This window comes from Carex rostrata, chromosome 5, assembly GCF_964058835.1.
Source record: "Carex rostrata chromosome 5, lpCarRost1.2, whole genome shotgun sequence".
Taxonomy (NCBI): Eukaryota; Viridiplantae; Streptophyta; class Magnoliopsida; order Poales; family Cyperaceae; genus Carex; species Carex rostrata.
The window spans coordinates 10742372-10756383 of NC_135922.1; the positions used below are offsets into that span (position 1 = coordinate 10742372).

General features: G+C 33.2%; 1 protein-coding gene across 7 annotated transcripts; it reads left to right on the forward strand.

Moving 5' to 3' along the window:
* Positions 1–749: 749 nt before the first annotated feature.
* Positions 750–13761, forward strand: LOC144554064 (DEAD/DEAH box RNA helicase family protein). Of its 7 annotated transcripts, none has more exons than XM_078302277.1 (19): positions 750–876; positions 979–1052; positions 1644–1755; positions 2004–2420; positions 2741–2853; positions 2988–3195; positions 5467–5630; positions 5965–6046; positions 6177–6266; positions 6349–6582; positions 6675–6746; positions 7396–7554; positions 8017–8160; positions 8261–8413; positions 8515–8598; positions 9930–10163; positions 10800–10924; positions 11605–11818; positions 13429–13761. In XM_078302277.1, the coding sequence occupies exons 2-19, from the start codon at positions 1000–1002 to the stop codon at positions 13519–13521; spliced, it is 2751 nt and encodes a 916-aa protein (XP_078158403.1). In that variant the 5' UTR covers positions 750–876; positions 979–999; the 3' UTR covers positions 13522–13761. The 7 variants fall into 7 exon arrangements, with proteins under 7 accessions (XP_078158403.1, XP_078158404.1, XP_078158402.1 ...); XM_078302278.1 differs by having other exon boundaries at positions 752–840; positions 976–1052; XM_078302276.1 differs by having other exon boundaries at positions 752–840.
* The last annotated feature ends 251 nt before the right edge of the window (positions 13762–14012 follow it).

Consider the following 14012-nt stretch of genomic DNA (forward strand, 5'->3'; position numbering starts at 1 on the left):
AAAATGATAAAAAAAATTGATGTTCATGTAGAGAAAATAATATAGATTACATTTAACGGTTTTATTTTGACACACATATATATATGTTTTAAAAAATTTGTTGTTAGAAAATTAAGAAATAGAGATATGATGCAGACAGAAAAAATAAAGACATTTGAACTCTCCTCCTCTTATGATATTATAATAAGATCCGACGTGAGTAATAATTCAATATACTATAATATGATCATGTAACATGATATGACATAACTAAAATGATGAAAGACAATTACAAATAACCTCATATTCTCATATTTGGTTGCGTGACTTTATTGGTTAAGAAAAAAATGAGAAAAGTTGTCAAAAATAATATGAATAAACAAATTTTAATATAATGAAAAATCGTTTGAAAAGAAATTATGTTGAAATTTTTTAATTTATTGTCTAGAATTTGAACTGTTGATTGCCAAAAAAGTAAGAAAATCTTAAAACTGTGAGGAAAATGAAATATTATTTTAAAGTCAAGGAAAATTGTTTCAAATTTATTTTCATACTTCGTCAAAATTTTGACTGAATTTTTTTACGCTTACTGGATTCAATACAACGATTTTCTCACTTGATTCTTATTATACAGCAGACACATCAGTTATATCATGTATGTAAATATGTTCATGGGCCTTCAGCCCAATATAAAACATATTGGGCCTTCACATTTTGGTATGATTCCCGACGCATAACAGAAATTAAAAGGCCTTCATTGTTTCTCTCTATCACTCAAACCGAAAAATCCAGAGAAGGAACTGATCGAAATCGATAGCGATGGAGACGTGGCAAGAGCACCACGCATGAATCAACGCACAGGTTTGGTTTCAATATAGCTGCCTGTGAATCGCTAAGGTTCAATTCAATCGATTTTTAAGTATTTATCTCCTATTTTAGTTCAAATACTGGTAACCCTAAGGCGCCACAGTGATAAGTTTCAAATGTTTGACATAGCAGAGGAGATATGCTGTGAAAGCAATGTCATTTGAATTTGAGAGCCTATCCCATATCTCAGTTAGTAGAACAATGAGGTAAATTAATCTGTTTTAATATTTTTTTATTTTTTTTATTATCAGACTAAGGTTTATCTTACCATTCCCTTAACAGTACTAGTGTCTGGTTCATACTGGTTCAACGTTTACTGGTACAGCACTTGATGGTTATAGTGCTGCTCAGTGAATCTTTGATTATGTAAATAAATAAAAAAAATGTGATCTAAACGAGAACTATTAATACATGAAACAGGTTTAATTGTTTTTTTTTAATCATACTATGGTTTATCTTACCAAATTCCTTACCAGTACTTGTCTTGTTCACTGGTGCACTATCTTACTGGTACAGCACTTGATGGTTATAGCACTGCTCAGTGAAGCCTTGATTATGCAAATGAATAAATAAAATGTGATCGAGAATGATTAAAACATGAGACAGGTCTAGTTGCATTTTAAAAAAAAAAAAAAAAAAAAAATCATACTAAGGTTTATCTTATCAAATCCCTTACCAGTACTTGTGTCTGGTTCACCATCTTACTGGTACAGAGCTTGATGGTTGTGCTGAGTAAAGCCTTCATAATAAGGGGAAAAAAATGTGATCTAAACGAGAACTATTAAAATATGAAACAGGTTTAATTGCAATTTCCGGGTGAAACTTCTGAACTTGTGGTCTCCACCAAATCGATTGTTACATAAGCAAATTACTAGTTCCGATGAACTCCATCTGAGAGCTTTGAATGGCGTAAGTGCAGTACTGTTACTTTATACCACTTTAATATTTCTGTAATACCTATATGGCATTCACTAACTTGGTTTTTTATTTTTTGTTCACATAATCAACTGTACACTAACACTAGCAAAGTAGGTGTACTGTTTTGGTATTTGATTCAATGGTGAATGAAATATTTGTTATTATATGGAACTGATTAGGCTAAGCTGATGCTTTTCTTTTTTCTTCAATTTACAATAATGCTAAACATTTATTATCAGGTCCAATTCTTGATAGATGATGACGATCCGAAACCGAATTCAGTTAGTTTGTTAAAAGAAACCAATTTTACACTGAAATGTGATATGTTCCCATGCATAAAAATTGGCGATGCGCCTCTAATTCAACTCTATGGCGAGAGCGTCACGGCTCCTAATTTGGATCCAGAATTAAAAAATTTGGAAGAATTTAACAAGGTTAATAAAAAATTTCGAGAGTCTTTGCCTTCTCTTGGGTCAACATTGGTCAAATCAGTGCCTCCCTTTATCAGAGAAGAAAACCAAGAAGAAAAATTTGTCAAAGAGCCCCTTTTTAAAACTACAGCACCTTGGGAGGGTGTTTTGGACCAAAGTGTAAAGTGTCTTCCGGAAACTTCTTCGCGAGCTAAAAAAAAGCTTGAAGATAGTGGATTTCCCACAGTAAGCTTCTTAATTTTCTTTTCTAAGTTTTAATAGAAAAGTCAATAAATTGGATAATTTGTGACTTTTTGAAATTTAAGTGTAAATACGATATTATTAATTTTAGAGGGGGAAACATGTAATTTAGAGATTTTTTGGGGGTATACATGAAATTCCCCTTTTAAACTTTGAAAGATCACATTTTATATCTAATATATAGATTTTGATTTTGGGATTGTTTCAACATTAATTGTCTTGGCTAGAATTTTTTTTTAGAGAGTTATTTATTTTTTATTGTCAACCTGATGTTAATATAGGTAAAATTTTGATTTTTGATGTAGATAAGAAAACTGTTAAATCACTTTCCTCGAACCTATGCTGATCTTCAGAATCCACGGGATGAAATTTTAGATGGCCAGTATTTGAGGTTTGCTGGAAAAATTATATCCTCCACGTAAGCATATAAGTGAAATTGATATAGTTATATATTTTTCTGAAAATCTACAATTTTCATACTAGTGCATAACTGATTAGTTATTTAATTTTCTGAAAATCTACAATTTTTTTTCCTTTTTTTAACTCTCATAGGGGTAGGAGTGGTGGCAAACAGTATGGAATCCATGAACAAATTGTGGGGTGCGAGATTCCAAATATTGAATCAGATTTGAATGAGAATAAAATGATATATTTGCATCTACAAACGTTCTATTCTGGAAAGCGGTTTACGAATCATGTTTTTCTAAAATGGATCGCATCGAAATATAAGGAAGGAGATCGCGTATATGTCAGTGGTAAGGTTGGTAACTCTATACATGCAACAAAATAAATAGATTTGGAACATAAGCAGACTAATGTAATCAATTAGTGCATGTTTGGTTGTGGAGTAAACCCCTTAAGTCGCCAAACGAAGAGTAAAATAGGAGTAAGATGGAGCAGAGGTGAGTTAATTCAGATCAGGTGGATTAACTTACTCCACATTTGCTCCACTTGTGGGGCCCACTCTCATAGGTAGAGATTCATTTGCCAACATCTTACTCCTCCAGACGGATTAATTTAAGCCATGACTTAAGCTACCGATCAAGGTGTAAAAAATGGGGAGTAATTTGATCCTCATTAACTTTACTCCACAACCAAACATGACCTAAGCATTTGCATCTTATGTTAACTTACTGATTTGACTGAATCTCTTTATTACCAAGTCGGTTAAGCTGGAAAGTTAACATTTACATTTACATACCTTGATATGTAGCTTAATTTGGGTTTCAAATTGTGAGTATCTAATAGATAATCCTTTTTCCATGGCCTTAATTTACACATATAGGTCTTGTTTGCAACTATATCATAAAAAAAAATGTGGAGCCTTATTTGCATTTTGTTTCTTTGTTTATTTTGAACTTATGCCCTACTGGGCTATGAACTAGCTACCATTCACCCGAACTACCCGAGGATCCAATTTTTGTTAGTCTTATTTGCAGTTGTGGGTTAATTTTGGGTGTTATCTGCTACAGTGAAATTTGGGTGTCATTGCAAAGTAGGGGTGTCAATGGCACCTTTTATCCGTGTACCTGACTTGTATCATATTTGATAAAATGGGTATGGGTAAGGTTTTTTTACATTATCTTATCATGTACGGGTAAAGACTTTCGTACCCGTTATCTTATAGGGTATTTATACTTATTTTTTGATTTCCTTTTATCTTGGATTCTTTATTTCATTTCGATTTTTCTTCTTCTATCCCTCGGAAGCTATATTGGAGCTCCTGCTCACAGACTCTGTATGGTTTTGATGTAGTATCCATATCTCAACTTACCTTGATTTCCTCATTAAAAATAAATATATATATATATATATATATATATAGAGAGAGAGATGGGCTACGGTGAGTTGCGAAGTAAAGCGACTATTTTACTTCACGCTCATATTTTGCGATTTTTAAGTTCAAAACGTCGATCCGATCCGTTCATTTTGTTCTCCATATTGAAATGTGCTTGGAGACCAAATTTTACATTTTTTGGAATTTTTTTACTATTTATTAAGCAATTTTTAAAGTCGCTGATCTGATGGTCCAAATTTTTTTACTGTTCACAGCAAAACAGCCATTTTTAAAAATGCTTAATAAATAGTAAACAAATTCCAAAAAATGTAAAATTTGGTCTCCAAGCACATTTCAATATGGATTAAACATCTAACGGTTCGGATCGGTCGTTTGGACTTTAAATCCGTGATTATAGTGCAATGCATAAGGGGGTTCATGCATTGCAATGCACCATAGCCCATCTCTCTCTCTCTCTCTCTATATATATATATATATGAGTAAGGCTACGGTGCTATGGGTTGCATAGAGGGCCTCTATGCAACGGCTCATTATTCGAGTTTTCAAAATCCTAACGGTCGATCTGAACCGTTCAACATGATCTTCAGATGAATATCTACTTGCAAACCAAATTTTATAATTTTTAGAATTTTTTTACTACTTTTAGATAGGTAAAAAATCACCTTATTTAAAAAATTCTGCACCATTCAGATATTTTATTGTAAAGTCAAGTGGTCAAAATTAGAAGGTTTATAAATTAATTTTAATGCACTTATTTTGTGAACTTTTTTTGACCACTTGACTCTATATAAAATTAATTCGAAAATTTAATTTTTTCGCATGTAGACGCATCACTAATAAGGTAGATCGGTTTCAACAATTTCGATTTGTCATTTGAAGCCAATTCGATAGGTTTTAGAGTTAAGTTCACAAAGGGGCTTGGGGAACTTAAGAACACCCTAATTCTACTCTATATATAGGTATTCATATGGTGATGATGCATGATATGATATAGTTTTATTTTATGACCCATATATATCTATTCAATGGCACCCATTTATCCGTTTGCCCGACCTGCACCATATTCGATAACACGGGCATGGGTAAGTTATTTTTTTGTTGAGCTTATCGGGTACATGTAAGGTTAAAGTTTTTTCATTAACTTAATGGTATGGGTATGAAAATACTTCCACCTAACTTGTATTTTACCCGTTGACACCCCTATTGCAAAGTGAACCCTTATATAATTTGCAGGTAATGGGGAAGATTAGTGAAGACCACTATAAGCTTACCCAGTACAAAATAGATGTGTTAGAAAAGGAGGAAGAGAGAGTTGCACATCTGGAGGAAAAGCCTTATCCATTGTACCCTTCTAAAGCCGGGCTCAATCCGAAAAACATTGCAGATGCAATTTCTAGGTTAGTTTCCCTGGAATCTAGGTTTTATTTAAAAAAAAATCTCTTAAAAATCCAAACAGTTAACTTCCTCTTAATAATGTAGCATACTGTTTGATTGTTTCTTCAAATTCAATATTTCGAGTTTTTTGCATTTTCAAAATGCATCCGATAAAATAAAGATTATTACAAATTTAAATAAGACAGAAAAATATGTACAATTCTAAATTGTTGGTGAAACCTAGGCCTGGGATATAAAACCTAGGTTACAAAACATGATATATTTAATTCACTTGATTATGCATTTGAGAAATTTCTGTGCAATTTAATGTATTTATTTATTTTTGAGAAATTTCAGTGCTTTGAAGATATTGAATAATGAGATTGATCCTATTCCTTCTGAGGTTCTTTCTGAGCTCAATTTGCTTAACCTCTGTGATGTAAGTTTTACTGACTTACCTTAATAAAAAAAAAAAAAAAAAAATTTTAATGTAATGCTTGGTACTGCTAAGCAAAAATTTGAATATTTGAAGTTTGATTTTAATTGGAAGGTACAATTTCTAATTTCAGGCCTATTTGGGTATACACCAACCTGAAACAGCAAATGATGCAGATCTTGCTCGAAGGAGGTTTATTTTTGATGAATTCTTTTATCTTCAGGTAAATCTCTCTTTTTTTTTTTTTTCTTTGATTAAGATAAACCATCATCACTTATTTTTGATGTATTTGTTCCTTTTTTTAGTTGGGGAGGCTGTTTCAAATGCTGGAGGCAATTGGCACAAAATCAGAGAGAGAAAAATTGTTGATCATGTACAGAAACTACAAGATCAGTGAAGTCACAATCAGCGAGTGGGCCCCACTTACCAGAAGTCTTCTCAAGGCGCTACCATACTCCCTGACAAATAGCCAGTTGACTGCTCTTTCTGAGATCATTTTAGACCTCAAGAAACAAATACCCATGAATAGGCTTCTTCAGGTATGTCCGTATATGTTTAAATACCAAATTTGAGGGGTATATGTGCTAATATTTTGTCACGTGTAATTATCAAGTAATTTTTTTATTTTAAGGGTGATGTTGGCTGTGGCAAAACAGTAGTTGCTTTTTTGGCTTGCATGGAAGTTATTGCCTCAGGGTTTCAGGTGATTTTCTTTTTCAATTCAAAAATTTCTACAAATTACGGTTTTTCATCATTATTTGTTTGGTGTTTTATGTTTCTTTTGATTGAACTATTGTTAGAAATTTGAAAGTTAAATAGGAAACAATAATTTTGCATCGCATTGTCCTATAAACAGCATCAAGTACCCCTAAATAATTGGGTTCTATTTACATAAATGCTGCTATATGTAGTACTACGCATAGTGCTGACTGGTCTGTACTGTGGATCAGTATCTTTGCTTTCAGAGTTCAAATAGTTGATCTGAACAGTTCAACATGATTTCCATATGTTTATATATTTGTAGACTAAATTTTACATTTTTAGAACTTTTTACTATTTTTTTAGATGGTAGAAAATCACTACATTAGAATGGTCTAGAAGTTCAAGTGATTTTCTACCTATCTAAAAAAATTGTAGAAAAATATAAAATTTGATTTACAAATACATTTTCATATGGATATTATGTTGAATGGTTCAGGTCAATTGCTGGTCTTTGAAAATGGAGATATTGATCCATAGTACAGATGAATCTGTGCTATGCATTGTACCAGAGCCTCACTCTTATATAAATGCTTGGAAGGAACTTGGATGTCCAAATATTCTGATTAGACTTTTTTTTTTTTTTTGCTCAGGCTGCATTGATGGTACCAACTGAGCTACTCGCCATGCAACACTACCAGGAATTGAGTTCCTTGTTGGAACAGATGAATTTAGGAGATAATGGATCCAAACTGAAGCCAGCATTATTAACTGGTTCAACCTCTGTAAGAGAAAGAAGGCTAATTCTGAAGGTACGCTTAACCCATTTGAAAAAAGAAAAAACTTAATAATAATTGTTATTTGAGTTGTGCTATGGCGCTTTATATAGTAAGTGCTATGTTTTATTTCACATTAATATTTTCAAATTTGAAGTCCAAACCGTCGATCCAAACCGCTCAATCTCCATATAATAATGTCCTTGTATAGGCTAAATTTTGTATTTTATTGAATTGTTTTCCTATATTTTTAGATGGTAGAAAATCGCTGTTTTTGGAAGATTCTGGACTATCGAAAAACAAAAAAAAAATGTAAAATTTGTTCTCCAAGGACATTTTCATATAGAGATCATTGTGGGGGTTCACATCGACTATTTAAACTTTAAAATAGGAAATAATGAGTGTGAAGTAAGAAAATGCTCTTACTTCATAAAGCACCACTGCCTCACTCTTTGCTTTTCTTTGTTATTTAAATATTTTTTTTATGGTTGTTCACAGGGTTTGCAATCTGGTGAGATATCTATGGTGATTGGGACACATAGTTTGTACTTTGAGAAAATCGAATTCCAAAACTTAAAAATTGCAGTAATAGATGAACAACACAGATTTGGTGTAGTTCAGAGGGGAAGGTTTAATAGTAAGGTCAGTCTTTTTTTTTTTGTGTAATATTTCTATTTATTCGTCTTCATCTCTTCAGTTTAATACATAACTTCAAATTAGTTAATATTCTTGTATGTGATAGCTGTTTTCAAGGTTAAGAGACACCAGCATGAACCATGATTTGGATTCTGACGAAGATAAAACATACATGGCCCCACACATTCTTGCGATATCAGCTACGCCCATTCCAAGAACACTTGCTTTGGCTTTATATGGTGACATGTCTCTAACTCAGGTATCTTTGCCTTTGTATTCTCTATTTTATAAATCTTTTATGCCATTAGTTAATATTCTTTTAAGGATATCTTTTTGCTGAGATGAGAACTATGGTTGTAGATTACTGAATTACCCCCGGGGAGACAACCGATAGAAACTCTTGCACTACAAGGAAACAAGGCTGGCTTTGAAAAGGTTTATAAGGTGAGAAACCGTACAAAACCTGCTTTGTATTCCACTTTTTTCTCCAGTCATATTCGTACTATGTGAAATGTTTGGGTCCAACCTGTTTACTTTGGACCCATTCTTGACCTGGCACGACTTGAAGATTTTTGAGAAGTCGGTCATCTAAGCCTAAATGGCGCTCAACTTGAGGTTAACTCCTAGCATGATTAACTTGTGATCAGGCGAGACGAGACCTGACAACATCCCAAAACCCAAACCGAGCTGAACTGACATGTAATTAATTTTAAATAACCAGTTCTACTAAAAAAGACCTAACCATGCCACAACCAAGGTCCTTTTTGTTGGGATAGTTACCTGAAATGGCTAAAAGAAAATAGTATTTTTTATTTATAAATTAGTATAAATATATAGGGTATTAGAACGAGTACCAGTGAATTTTGATGTGGTTGATGGAACTGAATTTTTTTTGTTGGATTCATTCTTTGGAGTTGATCTTTTTTTAGGATCCATTCAATACAGCACACACCACAGATGTTATGTGGACTATCTAAATCCACATAGTCTTTTTAATGCCTGATATTATTTCATATTAATTTCTTTAAATAAAAAACTGAAAAGAACCCATTAATTCTCACAACTTAAGGGTACCCTTTACCAGTAAAAATGACCCAAATGACTTGTAGTAGTTATTGAACAGAAATTCTTTTGACTCAACCTGATTCGCCACAGCTAGACACAAATTTCTTGACCAACCTAGACCTCACAAGCCCCATAAGGCCATACTACTGTTTGGCTAGGGGTGTTCAAACGGTCAGTTAGGTTAAGACTGAATTAAAATAGTAAAACTAAAATTTTGTTCAGTTTTAAAAAATCTAACCGAACTAATCGAATTGAACTTGTCAACTGAATAATAACTGAACCAAAAAACTGTAGATTTCGGTTTGTTTGGTTGAACCGAAATAAGAGATTAAATTTCAAAAGGTTAAAACTCAATACATACACAAATACATTTAATAATCAAAGAAATATATATCAAGAAATATATCAGTCGAACTGAAATAAGAAACATTAAACCGAACCTAATATAGAAACCAAAGTAATTCAAGTAAAACTGTAGATTTCGGTTTGTTTGGTTGAACCGAAATAACAGATATTAAACCGAAAAAAAAGAAGCAAAATAAGTGGTTTAAAAATTCAACCGAACGGAACCATCTAAACCAAAATTTGTCGATTCGGTTGAAATGCAAATCCAAATACCTATGTTTAGCCACATAAGTGTCGAACAACCAAGATAAGATTATAACATTCTTAACCCGGTTTAATAGATTGCATGAATATTACAATTACAGATAATGAGAGATGAACTGGCAACTGATGGGAAAATATACCTTGTTTACCCGATAATAAAAGAATCAGAGCACCTTCCTGAGTTGCACGCAGCTGCTACGGATTACGAGTCAATCGCTGGCAAGTTTGAGGGGTACAATTGCGGCTTGCTACATGGACGCATGAAGGCCGAGGAGAAAGAGGAGGCACTAAGGAAATTTCGGGATGGACAGACTCGCATCCTCCTTGCCACACAGGTAGTGAATGATCATGTCACGTGATTAATCCCGTTTAATTAGATTTTTCAGGTTCTAAGTTAGGAGTAGGGTTAAAATGCCCCATTGGTTTTGTGCCTCAATCATGCCTCACAACTTTATATGTTTTCGTAATACAAACAGTCCATTTGAACCGCTCAACATGATCTACATATTAAAATGTGCTTGGAAACCAAATTTTATAATTTTTAGATAGGTAAAAAATCATTGTGTTTGGATGGTCCATGATCTTCTAAACAGAGATATTGTACCTATCTAACAAAATAGTAAAACAATTCCATAAAACATAAGATTTGGTCTCCAAGCTCATTTTGAGGGTTCAGATCGACTGTTAGACTTTGAAAATAGAAATAACAATGTGGGGGCATGATTGGGGCACAAAACCATTGGGACATTTTAACCCTACTCTTAAGTTGGTTCATAGGAAACAATAACAAAAGATACTAAAAGATATGAACCTATTACAAAATAAATAAGAATAAAGAAATAATGTTGGCAAAATTGGTCACTTAACGTTTCACGTGATGTCACATGACGTGCCATTTTCAATTGAAGGGAGACATGTCATGTGACGTGACAGAACTGGTATTGGCGTGACTAATTTCTTTCATTACACAGGTCATTGAGATTGGCGTTGATGTTCCCGATGCTTCCATGATGGTTGTGATGAATGCTGAGAGGTTCGGCATTGCGCAGCTACATCAGCTGCGTGGCCGCGTGGGTCGTGGCCACAAGAAATCCAGGTTTTGTTTAATTTTGTCTAATTTATTTGTCTTTGAGTGAGGTTATGGTACTGTGCATAGTGCGGATTGTTCCGTACTATGGATCAATATTTCATTTTCAAAGTTCAAATAATTGATCTGAACTGTTCAACATTACTCCATATGAAAATGTATTTGCATACTAAATTTACATTTTCTAGAATTTTTTTACTATTTTTTCAGATAAATAAAAATCACTACTTTTGAATGATCTAGAATTTTTAGATCAAGTGATTCTTCAGTAAAAAATTCTAAAATTATATATAAAATATGAAAATCAAGTTGAACAGTTCAGATCGACTATTTGGACTTTAAAACGGACCAATCTGTGCTATGAATAGTACCATAGCCTCACTTTCCTTGGTCTTTTTATTGTTTTGTTATGGACGAATCTGGATTCAAGATTGGTTTTGGTGCCATTTGGTTCTGAAATTCGGTGCCTTCTTTTTTCTTTTTCTTTTTCCTCTCTTTTGTTTGATTTTTCTGATAACCTAGTTTGGGAAATTGAATATCAGGACTACTTTAGTTTGATTTGTATGTGTACCATGCAGAACTTGCAGCAAAACAGCAAAATGTGCTGCACTCCTTAATTTAGTAAAACTATAGTAAGTACGGTGCGGGTTCAATTTATTCTGAAATTTAGTAAATAAATTGTTTTGAAGGTGTGTGTTTCTCTCCTCAACCTCGGGTTCACTGAAGAGGTTGAAAGTACTTGAGGATACATCAGACGGGTTTTATCTAGCACAAGCAGATCTACTTCTACGTGGGCCCGGTGACCTACTTGGGGAGAAGCAGTCAGGCCACCTTCCTGAATTTCCTATTGCCAGGCTGGAGCTCGATGGGGATATTCTCCAACAAGCACACCTTGCTGCTTTGGTAACTAAACCTTACTTTGTTTACTATGCTTTTTTATTCAAATGTATCTGGATGAATGATTTATACTAAGTAGTTGCCTCTCCAGTCAAGAGTTTCAGTTGCTTTTGCTTGTATTGAAGTCTGTTACCAGCTTATATATAGAGGTTGGCTAAACTCAAAAACGTTTTTTCCTAGCCTCCGGAATAAATGACTCGGTTTTTCAATTTTCAAAATCTAAACAGTCAATCCAAACCATTAGATGTTCAATCTATATTAAAATGTGCTTGGAGACCAAATTTTACATTTTTTGGAAATTTTTTAACTATTTATTAAGATGGTTTGAAAATCGTTATTTATATTAAATTTCTGCACCGTTGAAAAACAGTGACTTTCAAACCATTTTTATAAATACTAAAAAAATTCCAAAAAATATAAAATTTGGTTCCCAAGCATATTTTAATATAGATTGAACATCTAACGGTTTGGATCGACTATTTGGATTTTGAAAGTCGGAAAATCGAGTCGTTTGTTCTTAGGGCTAGGAAAAAATGTTTTGAACTTAGCCAACCTCCATATATATGCATTTTTGTACATTGCAATGCATATATAGAGTAAGGCTACCATATATTGCAATGCATAGGCATTTTTGTAAATTAGACTATAAATCACTGGATTCAAAGTTCAAATAAACGATCCAAACTGTTAATCTTGTTCTCCATATTAATATGTGCTTGGAGACCAAATTTTATTTTTTTTGGAAATTTTTTACTAACTTTTTTAGATTTATTGAAATCACTGTTTTTTTATGGTTCAGATTTGTTTGAAAAACTACGATTTTCAATAAATCTAAAAAATAGTAAAAAAATTCCAAAAAATATAAAATTTGATTTCCAAATACATATTAATATGGAGAACAAGATGAACGGTTTTGATCGGTTTTTTGGACTTTGAATAGTCTAATGTATAAAAATGCCTATGCATTGCAATGTATGGTAGGCTTACTCTCTTTATATATATAGAGAGAGGGGTTGGCTAATATCAAAACATTTGCACGACGGCTCCCGTGCAACCAATCGATTCAAACTGTTAAATGTAATCTCTATATTAAAATGTGCTTGGAGACCAATTTTTTTTTTTGGAATTTTTTTACTATTTATTATGCTACTTTGAAAATCGCTGATCCAACGGTGCCTTCTGATTTTGCTGTTTGGTTAAGCCACCATTGAAAATTGCTGATCACATCTAACGGTTTGGATCGATCATTTGGATTTTAAAAATTGGAAAACGACTTGGTTGCACGGGAGCTGTGGTGCAAACGTTTTGATATTATATATATATACACATATATGCAAGGGTGGTTTTATTATAGTGAGTTTTTATTGTGGCTGAGAAGCATCTCTTTCATGGTACTCGGGCCCAAAATCGGTCCGATGCCCGGTTCAAACTGTCCAATTCTAATTGAGATTTGTGCGCACTTGATGAGCACGAATCTTAATAAGCAACCATGAATCTTGAGTTGACATCGGACCGATTTTGATCTGATGCCCATCGGATGTCCTCTTCTTCCCTCTTTAAGACCTTGTTTTTAATAATCATTTTTGTGTTTTATATTTGTTTCTATATTTTTACAGAAAGTATTGGAAATGAGCAACGATTTAGAGAAATATCCAGGATTGAAAGCGGAACTTAGCATGAGGCAACCTCTCTGTATTCTGGGCGACTAGAGATCACAAATAAATGGGAACTATTTTGTAAATATTTCAAAAATGATCTGGCCTTCATCTTTTGATTCCAGTTTTGAGTCATTTTGGGTTTAACTGCTTACTTTTAGACTAATTTAAAAGTAGGGGTAATATGGTAAAGGGAAAGGAACTAGGAGCTAAAAGCAAATCATTAGTGGAAACTGTAATAAGGTGCCAAGTTTTGTACAAATATTTTATGATTAAGATGCCTTTTGTTATTAATAGCCTTACTTTTTTCATCATGTACAAAAAATTATGATTAAGGTGCCATTTGTTATTCTAGCTTCTTTTTCTTAGATTCATTGAATATTTTGAAATAGTGTCATAATGGGAGTTGAGATCCAGTGAAGTAACCCAACTTTTGGGTTTTGGATCTGGAATGTTCGATTCAAATCCGTAATAATCCATCCCAAGTGAAGTGCACACATCCCAAGTAACGAATCTGAATTTCGAAGTGATCTTGAGCGACAGAT

Coding starts and splice junctions, on each gene's coding strand:
- LOC144554064 (XM_078302275.1), top strand. CDS start 825: ATGAATCAACGCACAGGTTTG. Junction 8,414..8,514: donor GTGACATGTCTCTAACTCAG/GTATCTTTGCCT, acceptor CTATGGTTGTAG/ATTACTGAATTACCCCCGGG. Junction 11,819..13,428: donor AAGCACACCTTGCTGCTTTG/GTAACTAAACCT, acceptor ATATTTTTACAG/AAAGTATTGGAAATGAGCAA.